The following is a 21,161-nucleotide window of genomic DNA, read 5'->3' as shown; positions in this document are numbered from 1 at the left end:
GTGAATGGAGGAGGTGATCGCTGGTCTTATTTATCTGGGATGGGATCTTCTATAAGTTTCTGTTTTTCCCCTTCGCCTTGACATAAACCTGTTTTCTTTATTTTTATTTAAGGGGCTGACGTTAAACTACTGAACGCAGCACGTGCTATCGACTTTTTCGTAATTTTCTATTTTTATTTAATGTTACTCTTTTGAAAGCTATATGTTGCGTATGAGTCTAAATAAAAGAGATTGATGACTTAGCAAAATATTCCGAAAAGAACGTCGCTCTATCTTACCATTTTTTAGTAATAAAATCGAACACACTTATAGAAGTAATTCAGAAGTATCGTTTAAGTGAGTCTTACCTGTTCATGTAAGAAGGAGAAGAAGAAGAAGAAGAAGAAGAATAGGAGGATGTCTTTGACGTGACCTTAACCTTTGATATTTCCCAGGTATTTGGGACTACGAACAGGGCCGGGTCCTCACACCCGAATATATGAGGTGCTTCTGAAACCACGTTCAATCGTTCATTGTTGCACCATTATTTCGTCAGTTTTATTTTTAGCGGAATGATTTTAAAGATCTTTGGGACTGCGTGCCTTACTTTAAACAGACTTGGGAATTAATAGAACGTTAAGTCAATAACAATAATAACGATTCCAAGCTTACACACGTATATACACAAACACGCATCCGTGTGTGTGTGTATTATATATATATATATATATATATATATATATATATATATATATATATATATATATATATATATATATATATCAGTTTTTCTTTGTCTGTCATTTCCTAGTTCAGTGTAAGCTATTTATTTTTGCAATTATCTGGTAATAACACCGTCATGCAGGCTGTTACTGAAAAATGCAAAAAATAAAAAGGGTTGGATATGACTGAGTCTAACAGAAACTTATTCACGACAAACACACACACAAACGTCTCTCTCTCTCTCTCTCTCTCTCTCTCTCTCTCTCTCTCTCTCTATATATATATATATATATATATATATATATATATATATATATATATATATATATATATATATATACTCTACTCTATACCGAGAGAGATGTGTATGCGTATGCATATGTATTTTGTCGTGAATAAGTTTAAGTTAGACTCAGTCATTCCCAATCATTTTTATTTCCCGTAATTTTTAACATCATCACGCATGAAGGTATTATTACCAGAGTTATTACCAGAAATTACAAAAATGAGTGGCTTACACCACACTAGGAAATGACAGACAAGGAAAATTATAGCGTACATTATGAAATGCACTTTTGTGTAAACGTAAATCCTTATCGAACTTCCTTAATCCATATTGGTTTTTTAACTTTGTGTGTGACCACCGCAAGACCTGCCAGTTAAAAAAAAAAAAAAAAAAGGAAAGACATAAATAGTGGTTTTGTCCAACAGAAGAGTACGTGACCGCATCACAGTCTGTGCATGACGAGCAAAATTTGACGCAGGATTAAGAAAAAAAAACGTTGGGTGTGGGGCGGTTTTTGACGTTGTATATTCCGAGGGAGGAGTTACAGTTTTGGGATGCTACTGTATTAGGGATTAATACATCGAATTCAGTCCAGTAGCAACAAACTGCACTTTAGTCTTAAAGCCTGTCAAACAGACCAAACTGATACCCATTTATATCTAGCAAGGAAAACTGAAAAGTCATTGTTAAACACAGTAATCTTTACAAATGACGTGATGTTAAAAGTATTAAGTCCAAAATCCCCTAACCCTTCAAAAAAAAAGGAAAAATAAAAACAAAAGCGTTTGTTTAAGATCGAGGCAGGGTAAAGAACCTATAGCGATGCTCAAATGCTCGGGCGGATGAAGGGCGAATGAAGGGTATCCACAAAAATCGTGGAGCTTTAGATAACTCAATATTATAGTATCATTCAGTATTGAGGGATGTTAATGTTGCGTCAAAAGTGGGGTTTAAATCATATCAAAAATACAGTCTTAACACAGCCGTAACCATACGACTACGGAGCCATTCAGCCGTAATAGATAACTAGAGAATGTGTGGCGACGGCTCACCGCGTAACTGTCAAAACACAAGGGTTGAGGTAATGATAGTATCTCCCACATTCAACCCAAGTTCTTAAAGTTTATGTCCTTTTTGTTGGCTTATATGATTCGTTTTTAATTGTTATTTATACGTGATTTGCTACGGTCATTATATGTTAGCAGCACGCCTTTATTAAAGACAGGACATTCCTGTAATTACGGTAAACAAGACTAATAAACTATTAGCTATCAGCGAGTCATCTTTCCAGCTTTGATCACAACAAAGTGCGCGCAGTTGCTAAGGCTCGTGCTGAGTCCGCCGTTCTAGGGCTCAGGTTATAAAATTATCATTGAAGTAGGAATAGCTGTCTAAAAACCATAGGAAGCTGCGCAATATGTGTCTGGAATTAAAAGCGAGAATTCAAGTCAGTGATGAGTATGTATATCAAGAAGAGATTAAAGAATAACGGAACAGTGAAGCATATTTCATATTAATGGAAGCTTTCATAATTATTTTTATTATTATTATTATTATTATTATTATTATTAATTATTATTATTTGTTTAACCTGGCAAGTGAGTCACATTTTCAGACCATCAAAGAGCAGCCCTGAAAGATCTGTTCTTGAAGTGAGGCCTGAAATTTGGGGTAAAAAAATGTAAAGAAGTCTCAATTGAATGGGAAGAGCCAAGATGGAATGGCTATAAAGCCACAAACACAAAGCAATGTTGTTAGGACGAAAGGAACATGGGACTTTGCAAGAAGAATATGAGTCCCACCTGCAAAGCATCGCTCAAGGTTCACTGTAGGCAGTAACCAATTACAGAGAACTAGTTCTTGCTTGATACCATCGCTTACCAATGGACATGAAGATCAAAGGTTGTAGGCTGTACTGAGCATAGTTTGGTCATACAAGAAAAAACAAAAGCTACCTGCTGTAAGGCTATAAACGAAAACGCCTCTATGACAGAAAAGAATCCCAGAGAATCGATATTCCCTCGTGAATAGGTCTACGAAAACAATGATTTCCCAAGAAGCAAAAGCTGATAAGAATCTTCTAATGTGTCAGTACCTTTTGAAGAATTAGCCATCAATTAAGTCGAAACATTAATGATGTAGAATTTGAAGTGTTTCTGTCTATTCTTTATTTGCAAGGAACTGCACATCTGGAAGCAAGGTAGTGCTTCGTCCTGTTATTTTGCTTCATTTTTTACTTCTATATCCCGGGGGGGACATGAGCTTCAAAATCTGCAATTCATTCGAGTAACCTTGGGATCCACTTGTTAAATTTGTTCAGCAAAAAAAAAAAAACTCCGAGCGACGCGGCTGCTGAGTTTTAAACTTCCTGTTGAGCTTTCAGGTAAACTCTTGAGAACAAGTATAAGAACCAGGATTTGCTGCTATCTGTTTCACGAAAGAATTAATATAAGAATCTATACAAATGACATATGAAGAAGGTATGATTTCATTTTTCGGAAAAGAATGAAAGTTCATATATCAACGGGAGAGAGAGAATGACTATCTATGAACAGCGAATGAAATTCAGTATTGCTTCTCAACAGCATCACTTTGCGGACGAGTTCTTACGCAGAATGATCTGTCACAAACCTCGTGAAGATCAAGGTGCGTACTCAGCGCTGGGTTCGTTTTGCTTACGTAATAGCATGACTTGAAAGGCTCTTCAAACCTGCAGGCATATTTCGCAAGCGGTAGCCAATATTTCTCAAAAAAAAAATAGCCATGAAATGACTAAAAGTCACTTTCTTTCATGTCTACTGAGTCAAATCTTTATAAGTACGTAGCCATGTTATCTACACAAGATATACTTAAGATCAGAGGCATTCGGCATAAAAGATCGTTAAGTGGACCTCTCCACGATCAATTTTGCATAATATATTCATTTATTTTCACAGTTGCGTCATTTAATAAACGATAAAAACCAGCATTTTGCCATTTTGACCTGTCTCTCATACTTTGGAGACGGGACTGGAATATTCAACTTTCGCTTGCCCCAAGAGAAATGTCCATTCACCAAGAATTAAATAAATTATTATCATAATTTATGATAATAGTTTATTATGATAAATTATGGTAATAATTTATTATCATAATTTATCAATAAGAAATGCTTCTTAAAACCCATTTCTAACTCACTAACATAACCAGGACAGAATTGATTTAGCATCCCCTCGCCATCTACATAAACAAGTCTACAGCAGATTCTGCCGAACCCCCACCCCCCCAAAAAAACCCAACCGGCCTCAAGGAAAAACTGGTAAAGATTTCCCCCAAAAAATCTCCCGTGGTAAGGGGGGGATTTACCGGGCAAGCAAAATTCGCTTTAAGAACATTGGGAGCATCAGGACCTCACAAAACGAAAGCGGCTAGTCTAGTCCTGCTTCCGGCAAAATGCAGAGTAAAACCAACCTGGATAGGATATCAGTTACGGTGTTTTAAGCATAAAACCGACTAGTTAGTTTACTTCCTTCCGTTGTTCAGTTGCTAAATCGCACTGCCATTCTTACCTGTAAATCCATTATGTGTTCATCGCTAGCCCACAAATATTGTCAGACTAATCTGTCATCAAAGGGCCACCCGTCCAGACACTTTTTCCAGATCTTAGAATTCTGACGCAAATATTTTCGTCAAGGAAAAAAGTATACTTTCTACGTATCGGGGCCACCTTTGCAGTGAAGAATATCGTTCATTCTTCAGGTACAATTATAAATAATGCGCTGTCACATCCCGACAACCATTTTTTATTTGACCTAGCTGAAGAAAACTAAGCCCGGAAAGATTTGGCAGCTCGGGAGGTCCTTGCTTCGCCCACAACTTCCCTTTAAAAGTATTCTAGATTTGGAGAACCGGCCCGTTTACAGCCTTGATGCATAATGGGGTTTGGGGAGGTGTAAGAATAATCTCATTTCTGGTTAACATAAAATTCAGTCCCATCCATAATCTCTCGGGACATTATACCCAGTAAGATTTTTCCTTTTCATTACTCGTCATATTAAAGACCTGGAATTTTGCCATGAGAGTTTATACGCTCGTTCCAATCCCGAAACACTGATGATGAATTAGGAAAAAGCGCAGGGTTTAAATTAAAAAAACACATGATAATTTTATAACGTTTGGTTTCATTTATTTTTAATCTTTTTCTGTTTTTAATTGCTTAGTTTAGATTTTTCAGAACAGAGTTTCCAGTTGTTATCTTAATCCAAAACACGCCTCATATTAAATAGTGTCTTTTCACTGTTGCCGTAAAAAAAAAAAAGCTAAATTTATGAGATTCTGAATTTTAAAAGTTTTGTTTCATCTATTTAACTTTTCTTTTTTAAGCTAACAGACAGAGCATAACAAATTCTTATACCTCAAATTAAAGGCGTCTCCATCAACTCCTTTTACTGTTGCCCAAAAAATACGAAAGTCTTAAAAAAACTAATCAATCAAAATATTAAAGCTCTTTACCAAGACAGACAAGCATCAAATTTTATACTATTTTATTAAGATGATTAAGCGACCAGTTAACTCTCAAGGTTCTTGAACAATACCTGTAAAACGAGTTACGGGAGGAGAAGACATTTAAAAAAGAAAGCATAGCTTTTCATGTATTACATTTAAGGACATGAGGCGGTTAGTAAAATATGCTTAAAGGCAAGGTGATTACTCAAGTTGAGTGTTCCTTGCGGTTGCATTTATACCTGAGGGAGCCTTACTTAGTAACAGTAAATAACCCTGGTAAACATAGGCAGAATTGATGAGTAGCAGTCTCTCTCTCTCTCTCTCTCTCTCTCTCTCTCTCTCTCTCTCTCTCTCTCTCTCTCTCTCTCTCTCTCTCTCTCTCTCATGAGATCCTATGAATAATGCATGATAACCATGATAGCCAAAAGCTACGCACGTGTTTACTGGTAAAACCAATTTTTTTGAGTGGGTGGGTTTCAAAACCAAGGTGATACCTCGAGACTTTGATTCTAATCTTTTAAATGTCGACTTTGACACTGAAAATTTGTACTAATAAGCAAAGCGTACAGAAGTAAGGAATATGTTTGTAAATTTGACACCTTTTTAACAAATCAGTGTCCCTTCATATTTCATTCGATTTATCAACTGGATCATAACTGACAATATTCATAACCCACCAATTGCTTCATAGGAGCATTTAATGAGGGAATTTGGAAGCCTAGTTGTAAAAAAAAAAATATACGATTGTCAGCATTCACCAATTCCTGCCTCTGAAGACATACCCACCGAACAAGTTCTGCATCACTCAAAATGGGATCAGTCATCACCACATTCTAATTAACTAAAGCGAGAAGAGTGGCCCTATGTTCAAAATACAAGGAAAGCATTAATCAAATTCCCATTTATCCCAATAAAAAAAAAAGTCACTTAACGTGATTAAATTTTGGAAGCACAGTTCCATTAAATTTCAAAGAATAAATTTCACAAGGGGATCTCCTGCTGCTGTCTAATTCAAGTCCAAATCTTGTCTAGAACAAAAGACCAGGCTTCTGGAAAAAAAAGAGTCGAAGCGTGTGTTTGCGTGGTTCCCAAACGGGGGCTAGGTTGAGGAGACATAAAAACTCCCAAAGGCACTTTGGACCACGAATCTCGCAGTAAAAAAGAATAAAAATAGAAGTCTAGCCAGTTGGGGACAAACTGGACTTCATATTTTGACTTCCAGTTCCAGCAAGCAAGAAGTTACCAAGCGCGTTTGCTCGATATCTGAGCAAATGCCGTGATCCAGTTTTACACAGTTTCAGGTCTTAGTGTGTTACCATCATGCAATTAATAAAATCGTTTTGAGCTTCAAATATTAAAGGTTTGTTCCAGTGCCGAAAATTCAGGAACCTGAACCTGCAGAATCATTCACATCGCAAGAATGAAAGCCACCAGTCTTCATGGGTTATTTATAATTCTCAAAACCCAGTTTTTCAGTGAACCTCCTTAAAGACTATAATGCTGCACAGTGTGGTAATACATCAAATTTGATATAAAAATATGACGTGCATGATGTTGCAATTTGAGGTGAAAAAAAAAGAGAGAGGGCTGGAAAGATTATGCACGCAGAATTTATGACAGCAACGTTCCACCTAAAAAGTTACGCAGAGTAAAAACTTGTGGGTCACTGAACTTCTTTAAAGTCACTTATTCGAGCAATAAAAGTCAGCATAAGAGCGCTTAGGTAGACCGGAAAGTTCATTAGCAAAACTTGGCTGTATATTACTTGGAAACAGGAATTGGCTTGATGGTGGCGAGAAAATCTGGCAACTGCATAACTTGGATACAGTGCCACCCAACGAGTTTACAATGCGAAATCGTTCGCTCGTTTTACTGTAAAAAGAAAAATGCATAAGTCGTTTTCATAATCTGTATCATTTATGTAATTATCACCTTATTTTATCATACAAGAATTTTTCTAAACTGCAAAAGAAATGGCTACTTACAAATCTCCCCGGTAGGGGTGTGGCGCCGTCGGTGCACCTCACTCGATGCACTTGTAAGTATTATTATAGGTTCTTTGCAGTGTTCCTTCGGCCCCTAGCTGCAACCCATTTCATTCCCTTTACTGTACCTCCATTCATATTATATTTCTTCCATCTTGCTAAGCACCCTCCCTCCTGCTACACCTTTCAAACCTACCTAATCTCAATTTCCTTTCCAGCTCTGAATGACTTCATAGGTCCCAGTGCTTGGCCTTTGGCCCAAGCACTATATTCCATTCCATTCCAGTTACAAATCTCAATACAAAATTAATGAGACTATGTAGCACAGTTACTGTAACTGATCATCTGACTCTTTCCCTGGTAATCCTGTGATCGTGATCCCAGCTGATTTTGACTAATACATTTTTCAGACCCAAATCGTACGCCCCTTGATGTTCGTTGAATCGAATGTGCAAGTTTCGTCCCGTCTCCCCGAAAGAATTAGAACTGCAACTTTTGTGTGGCATTTTATCCACTCTTTCGTCGATACCAATTTCTTCTTTATCATTCCAAACTCATTCCCTGTCAACTGCATTTTCAGAAAGTTTAATCATATGTGTTTCGGACCTTCATGTGTCTCCACTACTCTGATGCTGTTACTGTGTGCTCCTCAAGGTAACAAGTTTGTAAAACATGTTATAAACACTCGTCGGCAACTTCTCGCATATATACACAAACAGGTTGAAGCCAAATCAAAGGCTGCAAGTGGAGAACGAACATTGGGGCAAATGCCGTATAATCGCACGTAGCACTGGTCAGAATTATCAATGTCACTGACCTGTGTTCAACCTGTTTGTAACAAGTCACTGACCTGTGTTCAACCTGTTTGTAAAAGTCACTGACCTGTGTTCAACCTGTTTGTTTAAAGGTCACTGACCTGTGTTCAACCTGTTTGTTTTAAAAAGTCTTTGACCCAACCTGTTTGTAAAAGTCACTGACCTGTGTTCAACCTGTTTGTAAAAGTCACTGACCTGTGTTCAACCTGTTTGTAAAAGTCACTGACCTGTGTTCAACCTGTTTGTAAAAGTCACTGACCTGTGTTCAACCTGTTTGTAAAAAGTCACTGACCTGTGTTCAACCTGTTTGTTTTAAAAAGTCTTTGACCTGTGTTCAACCTGTTTGTAAAAAGTCACTGACCTGTGTTCAACCTGTTTGTAAAAAGTCACTGACCTGTGTTCAACCTGTTTGTTTTAAAAGTCTTTGACCTGTGTTCAACCTGTTTGTAAAAAGTTGACCTGTGTTCAACCTGTTTGTAAAAGTCACTGACCTGTGTTCAACCTGTTTGTAAAAAGTCACTGACCTGTGTTCAACCTGTTTGTAAAAGTCACTGACCTGTGTTCAACCTGTTTGTAAAAAAGTCACTGACCTGTGTTCAACCTGTTTGTTTTAAAAGGTCACTGACCTGTGTTCAACCTGTTTGTTTTAAAAAGTCTTTGACCTGTGTTCAACCTGTTTGTAAAAAGTCACTGACCTGTGTTCAACCTGTTTGTAAAAAGTCACTGACCTGAGTTCAACCTGTTTGTAAAAAGTCACTGACCTGTGTTCAACCTGTTTGTAAAAAGTCACTGACCTGTGTTCAACCTGTTTGTAAAAAGTCACTGACCTGTGTTCAACCTGTTTGTAAAAAGTCACTGACCTGTGTTCAACCTGTTTGTTTTAAAAGGTCACTGACCTGTGTTCAACCTGTTTGTTTTAAAAAGTCTTTGACCTGTGTTCAACCTGTTTGTAAAAAGTCACTGACCTGTGTTCAACCTGTTTGTTTTAAAAGGTCACTGACCTGTGTTCAACCTGTTTGTTTTAAAAAGTCTTTGACCTGTGTTCAACCTGTTTGTAAAAAGTCACTGACCTGTGTTCAGCCTGTTTGTAAAAAGTCACTGACCTGTGTTCAACCTGTTTGTAAAAAGTCACTGACCTGTGTTCAACCTGTTTGTAAAAAGTCACTGACCTGTGTTCAACCTGTTTTGTAAAAAGTCACTGACCTGTGTTCAACCTGTTTTTGTAAAAAGTCACTGACCTGTGTTCAAAAAAGTCACTGACCTGAGTTCAACACGTATGTAAAAAAAGTCACTGACCTTTATTCAACCTGTTTGTAAAAAGTCACTGACCTGTGTTCAACCTGTTTGTTTTAAAAAGTCACTGACCTGTGTTCAACCTGTTTGTAAAAAGTCACTGACCTGTGTTCAACCTGTTTGTAAAAAGTCACTGACCTGAGTTCAACCCGTATGTAAAAAGTCACTGACCTGTGTTCAACCTGTTTGTAAAAAGTCACTGACCTGTGTTCAACCTGTTTGTTTTAAAAAGTCACTGACCTGTGTTCAACCTGTTTGTTTTAAAAGTCACTGACCTGTGTTCAACCTGTTTTTAAAAGTCACTGACCTGTGTTCAACCTGTTTTGTTTTAAAAAGTCACTGACCTGTGTTCAACCTGTTTTAAAAAGTGACCTGTGTTCAGCCTGTTTGTAACAAGTCACTGACCTGTGTTCAGCCTGTTTTGTCACTGACCTGTGTTCAACAAGTCACTGACCTGTATTCAACCTGTTTGTGATGTGAGTGCGATGTGTTGCCGACATGTTTATGACATGCCAGTCGGGAATTAGGAGCTCGAATGGCTGTCTGGGTTACCAAAAATGGAACGAGAGAATCGGCTAATTTTTGGAAAATACCGGGGCTTTTTTTGACTCACTGGAACCCACATTTGTAGTTGTCCTCAAAAGTGTCCTTGCGCCTATGCCTTGATTTTCATTTAGGCTAGCTAATAAATTGTTATTACTGGTGAAGCTGAGCTGGCTTGAGGAAGCTCTCAAATTTGATCGTTTTCAAACTTGCCCTTTGCAACATATTGCAAGCACATGAATGTGGATGTTCGTTAAACTCTTCCTAAAGTGTAAATCCAAAAATACAAAAATAAGATACTACTGGAATTGTCAAACACTGAGAATCATAACTATCTATAAATGTTAACATCTTTTTGGTTGGGGGAGCCTCTTGGCATTACTCAAGAGAAGGAAGATTTCCATAGATTTTCCAGGTGAATCCAGGAGGTCTTCACAGATATTAATAATAGTAAAAATGATAATATCAATTATAATAACAATAATCCAGTCACTCTACTAATCAACAAAAGTGAAGGAACTTACCTGAGAGTCCACCATATATCGAAGCACATGACATTAAGCCAGAAGAAAGCAGCCAAGAAGCTTAACTGCATCACTGACGCTGCAAAGATTGAGATTCTTTTATTACAAGGCAACTGCATGAACTTCATAATATGCACAAGTATGGTTTACTGCTCAGTGTGTAGTTATTTCTTTGGAAGAAAATCCACTGTCAGCAAGGTTCTGTACATCATTCTTTCAAGCTAAGTTTGCCATTAGATGTATGCATCTTTAATTGGGCTGTTTTTGTAAACCTATGTTCTTCACTAACTTATATACATGTCTTCTTTCAAAATTATCTTAAAGCTGTTACAAATACACTAAAGGACTTCTAAGACAATTCTCATGAATTCTTTGCTGAGTTTGGGAAATGAAATGTTGTCTTAAGCAATTACTATTTAAGAGAGACAGACCATTGCAATTTCTCTTACCCATGAACTTGCAGCCGAAGGTGTTCACTTTTTGCGAGAACTGGTGCACTATGAAGAGGGTGATGAAAGCAATCAGCAAAGCAGAGACATGAGATGAAACGCATTTCCCGTGCACTTTGGCGTGCATATCTGGAATACACACATACACAAACAGGGTAATCCCCAGGAATCCTGAAGAAATGATAACGAGGAATGGATAGAGACTTCTTTGCAATTCATAGCAAGGGTCCTGTTGCATGCAGACCACAGCCATGTTGATTTCATCTCCCAGGTGGGATTCCACACAGTATTTTGTCGGAGGATAATGCTCTGGTAATGAGGCCGAGTACAGGTACCCAGTCTGAAGTATCTTGAATTCGTTTTCTCCATTCTCATCAGGCACCAGCAGATATTTTTCATCGCAGAAGGGTTCACCGTACACAAAAGCCAGATTTTCTGGCTCGATGGCAGGCTCCAGTTGCTTGGGGTCATAAAACAATGGTTGGGGTAATTTTGTGATATTTTCAGGTACAGCTGGCAGCCTTGGTCAAAGTACTCATTTTCTAAGCAGCACTTCCGGATGCAAGACTTGCCCAAACACTGCTTCTGATGGTCCTTTTCTAGATCCCTGATGCAAAATTTGGCTAGATATACTGGAGTCTGTTCACTTCTTTCTTGGACACCTATGCAGAAGTTCCCTTTGAATGCCACACTATCGATGCAAAGAGATGGAGTCCACGCAGAATGCGTACCTGCATTGGCATTAATGTGCATCATCACCTCTTCATGGTTGAGTTCAAGTATTGACAATTTTTCCATGTCTGTGCAGGAGATATTCGTCTCTGAAATAGCGGTCTTTGAAGGCCACACCAAGCCCTGATTTTGTACCATCACTGTTGGTGAAAAGTCATAGCTACTAGTGGGACTACAGTTGCCATGAAGATCAAGCGAGTGTCCCAGTGGGCAACAGCTCGGCACCGTTGGAGGTTCCATGCAAATCCGAGCAATGACTTTAATAGGTTCACCAGGTAGTTTATAGTCTTCGAAACAGTAATTTTCAGATTTATACAGACTGACAACTAGTTCGCCAGCATCACTCAAGTATAAATCACTTGAATGACGGAGATATTGCTCTACATCAATCTCTACACTTTTTCCTGGACAAACTTCACCTATGGTAACGTTGTGGAAATTGTCAAAACTCCACAGGCCTAGCAAATCTGGAATCATACTTTTTGAGTCACTCTTTTCACAGGCTGTTCCATTCCATGCCTCGCCTGTGTCACAGAGGCATTTCCGAAGAGCGACACTGTACACAACAGACCCGTTCTCATCTGCCTGTTCTTGAGGATCGTCAGCAGTAAGTGTAGCATTCTGTAAACCATGTGATTTTGCACTAGATGGTGAAGCACTTAGTGCCAGCAATATACCAAAGATTGCAGATGTCCACATTGTGATGAGGTTTGCGGTGATAGTGCTACATTTATCCCAGTTTTTCTTATTAGCATTGGTAACCCATCAGAACACTGATTCTGTGCCGTGCATCATCCATGAATGAAGTGTACTGATATGCAAATGCAAGAATCTTCAGCTTCCCATTAATTCAAGTTCCATGTTGGAACTGTATATACACAGACTGGTCACTGACGTACAGCAATTTCACTCCTCTGCAAGAAACAAGAAATAAAAGGATGAGTCCACTGAACTAATATGTCACTTTTTATAATAGTTTGATTTTGCCATAATATATAGAATGTATGTATGCAAACATATATATATATATATATATATATATATATATATATATATATATATATATATATATATATTGTGTGTGTATGTGTGTGTGTGTGTGTGTGTATATATATTTACGATTTAACCTGGGAAATGCTTATCATGAGCCAGTTATAGGCTCTAAATGAATTATTTCGTTACTTACCTCGATATTTGTATAAAATCTGACTGCTGTTGATTCAGAAAATCGTAAAAAAACAAGGAAGAATGGGGAATTTAACTGAGCTGAGGGCTCTGCTCACAAGGTAGTTGTAAGTAAACACGTTAGGGTAAGTTTAAGATTACGTGTATTTGCATGAAATGAACTATCAGAAGATGAAATGAAGTAATCAGGCAGGCAAGGCCTGAGAAGTTGATTATAACTGGGAACACTTGAAGATATATCCATCGGTGTGACGATGCTGATACAAGGCACAGTCAAGAGAGATTTTCACCGCTAACAAACCCTCTGTAAACGGAGAGATTTACGAATTAAAAACCAGTAAGGACACACCAAAATATGCATAGGACAAGGTGAGCACAGAGGGTGCCAAAGAAGCCTTGAACACACGATTCTATGTAATTATTCAAACACAGGCATTTATGTAACACTACCCTAACAAGGCAAGGTTAATATGGAAATACTGGCACTTAGAAATGGAACAGGAAGTTTAATACGAGAATTAAAACAGATCACTTTACCATATAGAAGAGGTGGCCTCAGCGAGGATAATGGCGGCAGAGGAGGGCTAAGGGCTTCACTGGTAAGAATACTAAGGCCCCCTACAAGATAGGACCACGGGGTAGGGGCATGGTTCTCTGAAGGAGGCGGCAATGGAAGGGGAAGATGTGTCTTGCTCGTGTCCAGCTGTGTCTTTAACTCTTGTTCCTTCAGTGAGGCCCTTATATGACTTCTGATCAGGGGTTAGGAGGCCATCCACAGGTAGATGAGGTTGGTGTGTTTCCCTATGCGCGCATCATTTATGAATCAGTGCCAGGTGTTCATGTCAGGTGTTCTTTCTCTTAATCTGCATTGCCAGCTCTATTCTGCCTCCAGCCATACTTAATCTCCTGACAACCTTGTGTCTGGAAACAAAGGGCTCCACAGAGTCACATGTTCGAGAAGAGAAAGTGGGAGAGATATACAGAGTTCAATTAACGGATTAAGGGAGGGGCCAATATTCCTTTTGCCCTTCCTTGCCAGGCAGTGCTAAAAATACACTGTGTTTTATTTTTCAGCTTTAAATTAAGCTTTTGGTGGCTTGGATGCTTGGGAAGATGCAGCAATATATATATATATATATATATATATATATATATATATATATATATATATATATATATATATATATATATATATATATATATATATATATATATGTGTGTGTGTGTGTGTGTGTGTGTAAAATATTTGTTGTTGCAAAAATTTTCTTGTTTAGCTTTTGCCATTTTGAGACGATTCTGAAATTTTAATATGCAAACAAACAAATAAAACTAATAATTTTCCTTGCACCTGTAAGAGCTTTAGAAAAGCCCAACCTGAAGAGTTTAAGTCATATTGAAAGTATTTTCTTATGCTGGATCCTATCTAGAGTCGAAATTATGGTAATTCTCACTAATTCAAGATTTGGAGCTATTTTTTCATTTTGATTGTATCTTAATGTCTACTTCCCTCGGCAGATTCAAAGTCCATACTCTTTCTCTTCCTTGATGTCCGTCAGTGTCTGCATTTATCTGTGTGTGTGTGTGTGTGTGTGTGTGTGTGTGTGTGTGTGTGTGTGTGTGTGGTGTGTGTGAAATTTATTATGAAATTGGTTTTAGTGACATCCTCCACCAGGTCGAATAAAATTTCTCGGTTCTAGTTGAAATCAGCTGCCTTTGTTCTTCAGATATTCGAATCAGCTGAAAGTGTTCAGCACATCCACTTGAAACAAGTCCTTCTACTTCGCAAGCTTCCATAGACTAGATTGTCCATGTGTTGAATAAGAGATGGATATGGACAAGATATGTATAGTAAAGTAAAAAAAAAAAAAAAACAGAAAAGCAAATAAATCTAAACATACGAACAAAGTATCCATAACAATTTGAGAGACTTCCTCAGCCCTAGAATACACAGGAGGAAGGACACTGGGCCACCTCAGCAAAATATGAATTCTAACATTGCAAAATGCAACGATTGCACTAAGTGTAGAGGTGACTGCACAAGATACTTAAACAGATATCTTGCAACAAGGGAAAAAGAAAGCTATTACATGGAGCAATTTTGTCCAGAAAACTAAGATCCTGCCTGGGAGGCTACTGACATCTAACATCCATTCAGAAAGATAATATTCCAAATATGTGGCACAAATTATCTGAAGCATTATTCCAAAAAACTTTATCTTTGTGGATATAGAAATTCTAACCAACAATACCTAGTTCTTTATCAACAAAAGATGTTGAGCTTGAAAGCTTTTTTTTAAGATAGCAAGCTTGAGCTGAAGGCAACACAGCATATGCTTATTAAGTAATTTTCTCTTACCAAGAAAAATGATTCTGTGAAGATTAAAGCGATATCGCTTAGAGAGAAGAAGTGGCTTATATATTTTTAGACAAGAAAACTTCGTCTGGTGTAGTTCAAGGTTACTTGGAATTTTTTATTTAAGCAAATTTAAGTGATGTGATTTTTAAATAAGTACATCAGAGGAGATGCATCAATTGCGTAGTTAGAGGACTCTTACTTTATCATTCCTAGCAATTTTTAGTTGTCTGCAAAAGAAAACTATTGTGCCGGCTTTGCCTGTCCGTCCGCACTTTATTCTGTCCGCACTCTCTCTGTCCGCCCTCGGATCTTAAAAACTACTGAGGGTAGATGGCTGCAAATTTGTATGTTGATCATCCACCCTCCAACATCAAACATATCAAATTGCAGCCCTCTAGCCTCAATAGTTTTTATTTTATTTAAGGCAACGATATAGGATAGGCCACCACCGGGCCGTGGTTGAAAGTTTCATGGGCTTCGGTTCACACAACATTATGCCGAGACCACCGAAAGATCGATCTATTTTTGGTGGTCTTTGTTATACGCTGTAGCGGCTGTGCAGAAAGAAACTTCGTCGTATTATTTATTTGTTTTATTATTAACATTATATTTCTCTTAGTCAATCTCACGACCACTTTCAGCAACGGTTTGTTATTCAAACTAAGTCAGACCAGCCTGTATGGAGCGTGTGGTTTGTGTGCTTGTGCTTGTGTATGCTTAAGAGGGGAGGGGAAGGGGATAGGGATGAAACGAACCATAATTTGTGACGTCAACATATTCAGATCCTCGGGAGGGTCAGAGTTATCACGAGTCTCAAACAAGTTTATAACGGTACAGGCACGTATTCTCCCAAGCTGGCATTAGACCTAAGCCACAAATTTTCCACCGGTGGTTCTGGGGATACACCAGTTTCAGGATATATCCTTGTTTCGGCCCAAAGGTCGTAGTACAGATAAAAATTCGGGCATTGGCATTATATGGGGCAGAAATACTTGCTAGGATGAAGTCCGGCACGCTATCAGCCTAAGGGTGGTAGATACAAATAAACATTGGCGTTACATGGGGCAGAAATGCGTACGAGAATGAAGTCCAGCACATTATTAGGGCTATAAAAAGGCTTCTCTATCAGCTGAAGTCTATAAAAAAGACTGACGGATTCCGGAGCATTCCAGCCCAACTGGTATGCAACTCTTGAGGCCAAGAAGGTCCGTGTCCTTGACAGTGATGTCACAAGAGATGGCAAAATATCAGCGCAGCCGGAGAGAGATTTTTTTTTTAAAACTAGTCAGTTGGCGGAAAAACTGCCTAAGTATAGAATGAGATATCTTAATCCTAAGTAAATTTTAATGGGATTTTGTTGTTCCCTTCTGGTGTTGTGGCTAAAGCTGCTACTAATACCGAAACTAATACTACTACTGTTGCTGGTTTTTTAGTCAGGAACAAGAAAAGAAAAAGTATTCAGTCTAGCAGTTAATTAGTTAAAGAATTGCATTTTGTTTATGAATAAGACAGAGGTTGAATAAGTGTCACATTTATTATTATTATTATTATTATTATTATTATTATTATTATTATTATTATTATTATTCTGAAGATGAACCCTATTCACATGGAACAAGCCCACAGGGGCCATTGACTTGAAATTCAAGCTTCTAAAGAAAATGGTGTTTATTAGAAGAAAGTACCAAGAGGTAAAGGGAAACACAGAAAGAAAAAAAGAGACCACTTATTAAAAAATGAAAAATGAATGAACGAATAAATAAATAAATAAATATAAATGTAAGAAGAACTGTATAAGGATACCCCACAAAGCCGTTGATGGTTGCGTAACAGAGTACCTCAGGTAACATCGTGATAAAAAAAAAAAGAAGAAATACCCGGAGATGAGAGAGAGAGAGAGAGAGAGAGAGAGAGAGAGAGAGAGAGAGAGAGAGAGAGGAGGGGAGAGAGAAATGGACTCTCGGGTCATGAAAAAAAACCACTAAGTGTGCTGGAGGCTGGAAGGAAGACTATCGTAAACAGAGGGGCCAATAACGACTCCCAAACAAATCTCTGGAGGTTATCTACTAATCCGTACCGGAGGGCTTACGAAATCCTGTCGCATTTCTTTCTGGCTTCGTTCCAAGGTCACAGTCCGTATCCCAAGACGGTAATGACAAACGGCAGATGAAAATGGTTGTTGATAATAGGAAAACTTAAAAAACCATAAAAGAGATATTATAGTCTAATGAAACAAAGAAAGGGTAAGAAAAGGTTATTGTATACAAACAAATTCAGGATGATTTCCAAATCTTCAGAAAAGTCAAGTTTAGAATTTATTTTTCATTTGGTTTTGATTTTTGTAAATGGGATGGGAACTGCTTCCAACCACTGCAAGAAAATAGCTTGTGAGAGATTAACTTTTATCGCCTGCGGTTGGCAAAGGTTTCATATATACCAGTTTTTTTTTTTTGAGAGAGAGAGAGAGAGTTTGTGTGTGTGAGAGAGAAAGAGAGAGAGAGAGAGATTATTACCATTTTATTCCTGTAACGTCGTATGTCATTTGGAATCGTATTAGTTTCTGTAGCATCGAGAATTCTTTACATATATGTACATACATACATACACACACACACACACTATATATATATATATATATATATATATATATATATATATATATATATATATATATATATATATATATATATATATATACATATATATGCATAGTATATATTTATATATATATATATATATATATATATATATATATATATATATATATATATATATATAAACATATATATATTATATATATACATATAAATATATATATACATATACTTTACTGAGTGAACTTCAAAAATCTTGAATCATGTTCTTTAATCCGACAATAAGATTTCCTTCCATTGTATAAACCTTCTTACAGGTTTGTTACATAACCAAATGTGGGAATGCTAACGCGAATAGATTAGTTGTGTTCAGACTCCAGCTTCAACTTTTCTGTGTAATTTATCAATATCTCTCAGATCTCCAAAAAAAGGGCAAATCGGATATTCAGTTCAAATTTATTCTTCTTTGAACTAATCTTGACCTATTATTATTATTATTATTATTATTATTATTATTATTATTATTATTATTATTATTATGTCTTATTGGCGTAAATGGAAGTGCCTGCAAGTATGTAGACCAGAGTTCAAGTGCTTGACGAAGGAATGCGGACTTTAAACTTTCACCTGAATGTTTATTTTTTATTATTATTTTCACCTTAGAAACAATCGAGGAAAACAATGCGTCAAAATCAGAACAATTTAAACGTATTTCACTGGGAAAAAATTATGATTTTTCAACAAATGCCCAATACAATCCGCGTACACCCTTGCAGACATGAGTGCTCTCTCTCTCTCTCTCTCTCTCTTTCTCTCTCTCTCTCTCTCTCTCTCTCTCTCTCTCTCTCTCTCTCTCTCTCTCTCTCTCAACGCATTGCACTGGGAAAGTCATGATTTCTTAACAACTACCGATTACAAAACCACATAGAGCCCTTGCAGACATGGGTATTCTCTCTCTCTCTCTCTCTCTCTCTGAACGCATTCCTCTATGAAAAAGTCAAGATTATTTGTGAGTGCCTATTACAAACCAGTCAAATTATTGCAAACAGGAGTACCTCTCAAACCTCTCTCTCTCTCTCTCTCTCTCTCTCTCTCTCTCTCTCTCTCTCTCTCTCTCTCTCTCTCTCTCTCTCTCAACGCATTTTACTGGGAAAGTCATGATTTCTTAACAGCTACCGATTACAAACTACGTAGAATCCTTTCAGGCATGGGTATCTCTCTCTCTCTCTCTCTCTCTCTCTCTCTCTCTCTCTCTCTCTCTCTCTCTCTCTCTCTCTCTCTCTTGCGTGCACTCTGATTTGTGTGCACCCTACTTCCCTAATTGCGTCACCATGAGCACACGTTTCATTCTTCTTCAAAACATTTGACCTTTCACGTTTCCTTCGTCATAATACCCAACTAGACGCCCTGAAATTCTTTCAATTGCCCCAGATCTACCAATTCACATTTACCTGTGTTTGGTATCTATTGCAAGATTCAGCCCCATGCAAGTTTTTGTAGAGAGAGAGAGAGAGAGAGAGAGAGAGAGAGAGAGAGAGAGAGGTAGGTCAGTCACCTGAACTTCGGAGATGTATCCAGACTTTCAAAAATGTGTACCATTCGAATATTTTCTAAGGAAAGAAAAAAGGTAAACATTAATGTCATTGTTTGGAACGATTAGGATTTGTTCACAAAAACTATAGCTAATGGAAATGGCTAACGTGGAATAGATTCTCTCCGCTATTTCTTAAGCTTTTCTTCTATTATAATGAAAAACCACATCCACGATTTTCTTGGACATTAACTAACCTTCCTCTTCGATTCTTTCAAAAGCAGAAACTTCAATGCGAGCGAACAGTTCTTCCACTTTGAAAGAAGGTAAATTTTCTAGAGGGCGCCAACGACGCTTTGAACATTCTTCACGTCCATAGCGAACTTCAGACACACTTGAAAAAACTTCAGAACAGAATCAGACATTCCACGAAGAAGGTACACGAAGAACAAGAGCCGTGATGAAGAACAGACCGTCCGGCACCTAAGAAACTTTCCGGTTATTGAGACACTAATGTTGCAAGATGCCGAGACGCTTCCCTTTTACCTGACACCGCGACAAGGTGGTGGCTAGTTGCCAGATATCGCCACCTTTGCGTATGTTCTTCATTTCGAGAATTTTATTCTCGTCTGAATACGTTTGAGAGAACTGATGATATCTTTGTTATTTGAATTGATTTCAGTGACGCGTTGCTTATCAAATAGGACCTAAAAGAAAGCGTAATCGAAATTATGAGCTCTTGATTATCCATCCTACACATAAAATGGCTAATTGGCACTTACTTCCCGGACCCTGAAACCAGTTTCTCTTCATAAAAATAACATTAGGAAAGTAGTGGTTCCTTTAATTCAAGCATTTTACATTTCGAATCATTTCAACGAGAATATCTTCTTATCATAGTAGGACAATTTTCAAAAACGTCAATACAGTAGTCAACTCTCTTCTTTTATACTACGACTGATGAATTCTTCATCAATGGGATAAAAGTACGATTTATAAAAGAATCAAATGAAACTCATGAAGAAAGAAAGACAAAATGTTCGATTGGGAAAACGAAATTTCCCATACACCCTTCAAGACATTTTCTGAACACTGGCTTACTCTTCCTAAATCTCATCGTGTCTGCAAGAGATTAGCAACAGCAGAGCTTAGAGAGAGAGAGAGAGAGAGAGAATAAATCTAATGAGTACATAGGTAGTTAACTATATAAAATGTAAATATAAATGTTAAAATATTATTAAAAGTTAAAAAATTAGTAAGCAAAATGAATTAAAATAAATTAAAACAAATTATAAGAAAATTGGAAGATAAAAGATTAGCAAATAAAATCAATCAAACATAAATTAAATAAACAAAATAAAAAATAAATACATCATTCAGCTATAGCCAAATATGACTAAATCCATCAAAGCGCCCTCTTCATAGAGACGACTACTGGGAATTTTAATTCAATCGGTTAATTAGTCTGTAAGGTTCGCCCCAGTTTAAAAAAAAAAAACGTTTAATATACGAGGAATCATTTATCCCAATTCTCACCCTCGCGAGAATTTTCATGCTAATTCTACAAATCCAGAATTTTGTCTTTGTTCGATGCGCAGTGATTTTAGCTTTCTGTTCGAAAGCTAAATGCATTGTACAAATAAAAAGCTTCGGTCAATCAAACCTTGAGTGATATTCCCAC

General features: G+C 37.4%; 1 protein-coding gene across 1 annotated transcript in view; it reads right to left on the bottom strand.

Annotated features, from left to right (window-relative positions):
- Nucleotides 1-19,979, bottom strand: part of LOC136833852 (probable G-protein coupled receptor Mth-like 1) — a 41,009-nt gene extending 21,030 nt beyond the window's left edge. The window contains exons 1-3 of the mRNA XM_067096154.1: nucleotides 19,738-19,979; nucleotides 11,083-12,728; nucleotides 10,634-10,712 (exon numbers count right to left, since the gene is read on the bottom strand). Of these exons, the coding sequence (XP_066952255.1) occupies nucleotides 10,634-10,712; nucleotides 11,083-11,335 (332 nt within the window). The 5' untranslated portion in view covers nucleotides 11,336-12,728; nucleotides 19,738-19,979. The remainder of the gene's footprint in view (nucleotides 1-10,633; nucleotides 10,713-11,082; nucleotides 12,729-19,737) is intronic.
- Between the last annotated feature and the right edge of the window lie 1,182 nt (nucleotides 19,980-21,161).

The sequence above is a fragment of the Macrobrachium rosenbergii genome, chromosome 52, assembly GCF_040412425.1.
Source record: "Macrobrachium rosenbergii isolate ZJJX-2024 chromosome 52, ASM4041242v1, whole genome shotgun sequence".
Lineage (NCBI taxonomy): Eukaryota > Metazoa > Arthropoda > Malacostraca > Decapoda > Palaemonidae > Macrobrachium > Macrobrachium rosenbergii.
The sequence above is the reverse complement of the archived record's forward strand: the minus strand, read 5'-3'. Positions and strand labels throughout refer to the sequence as shown.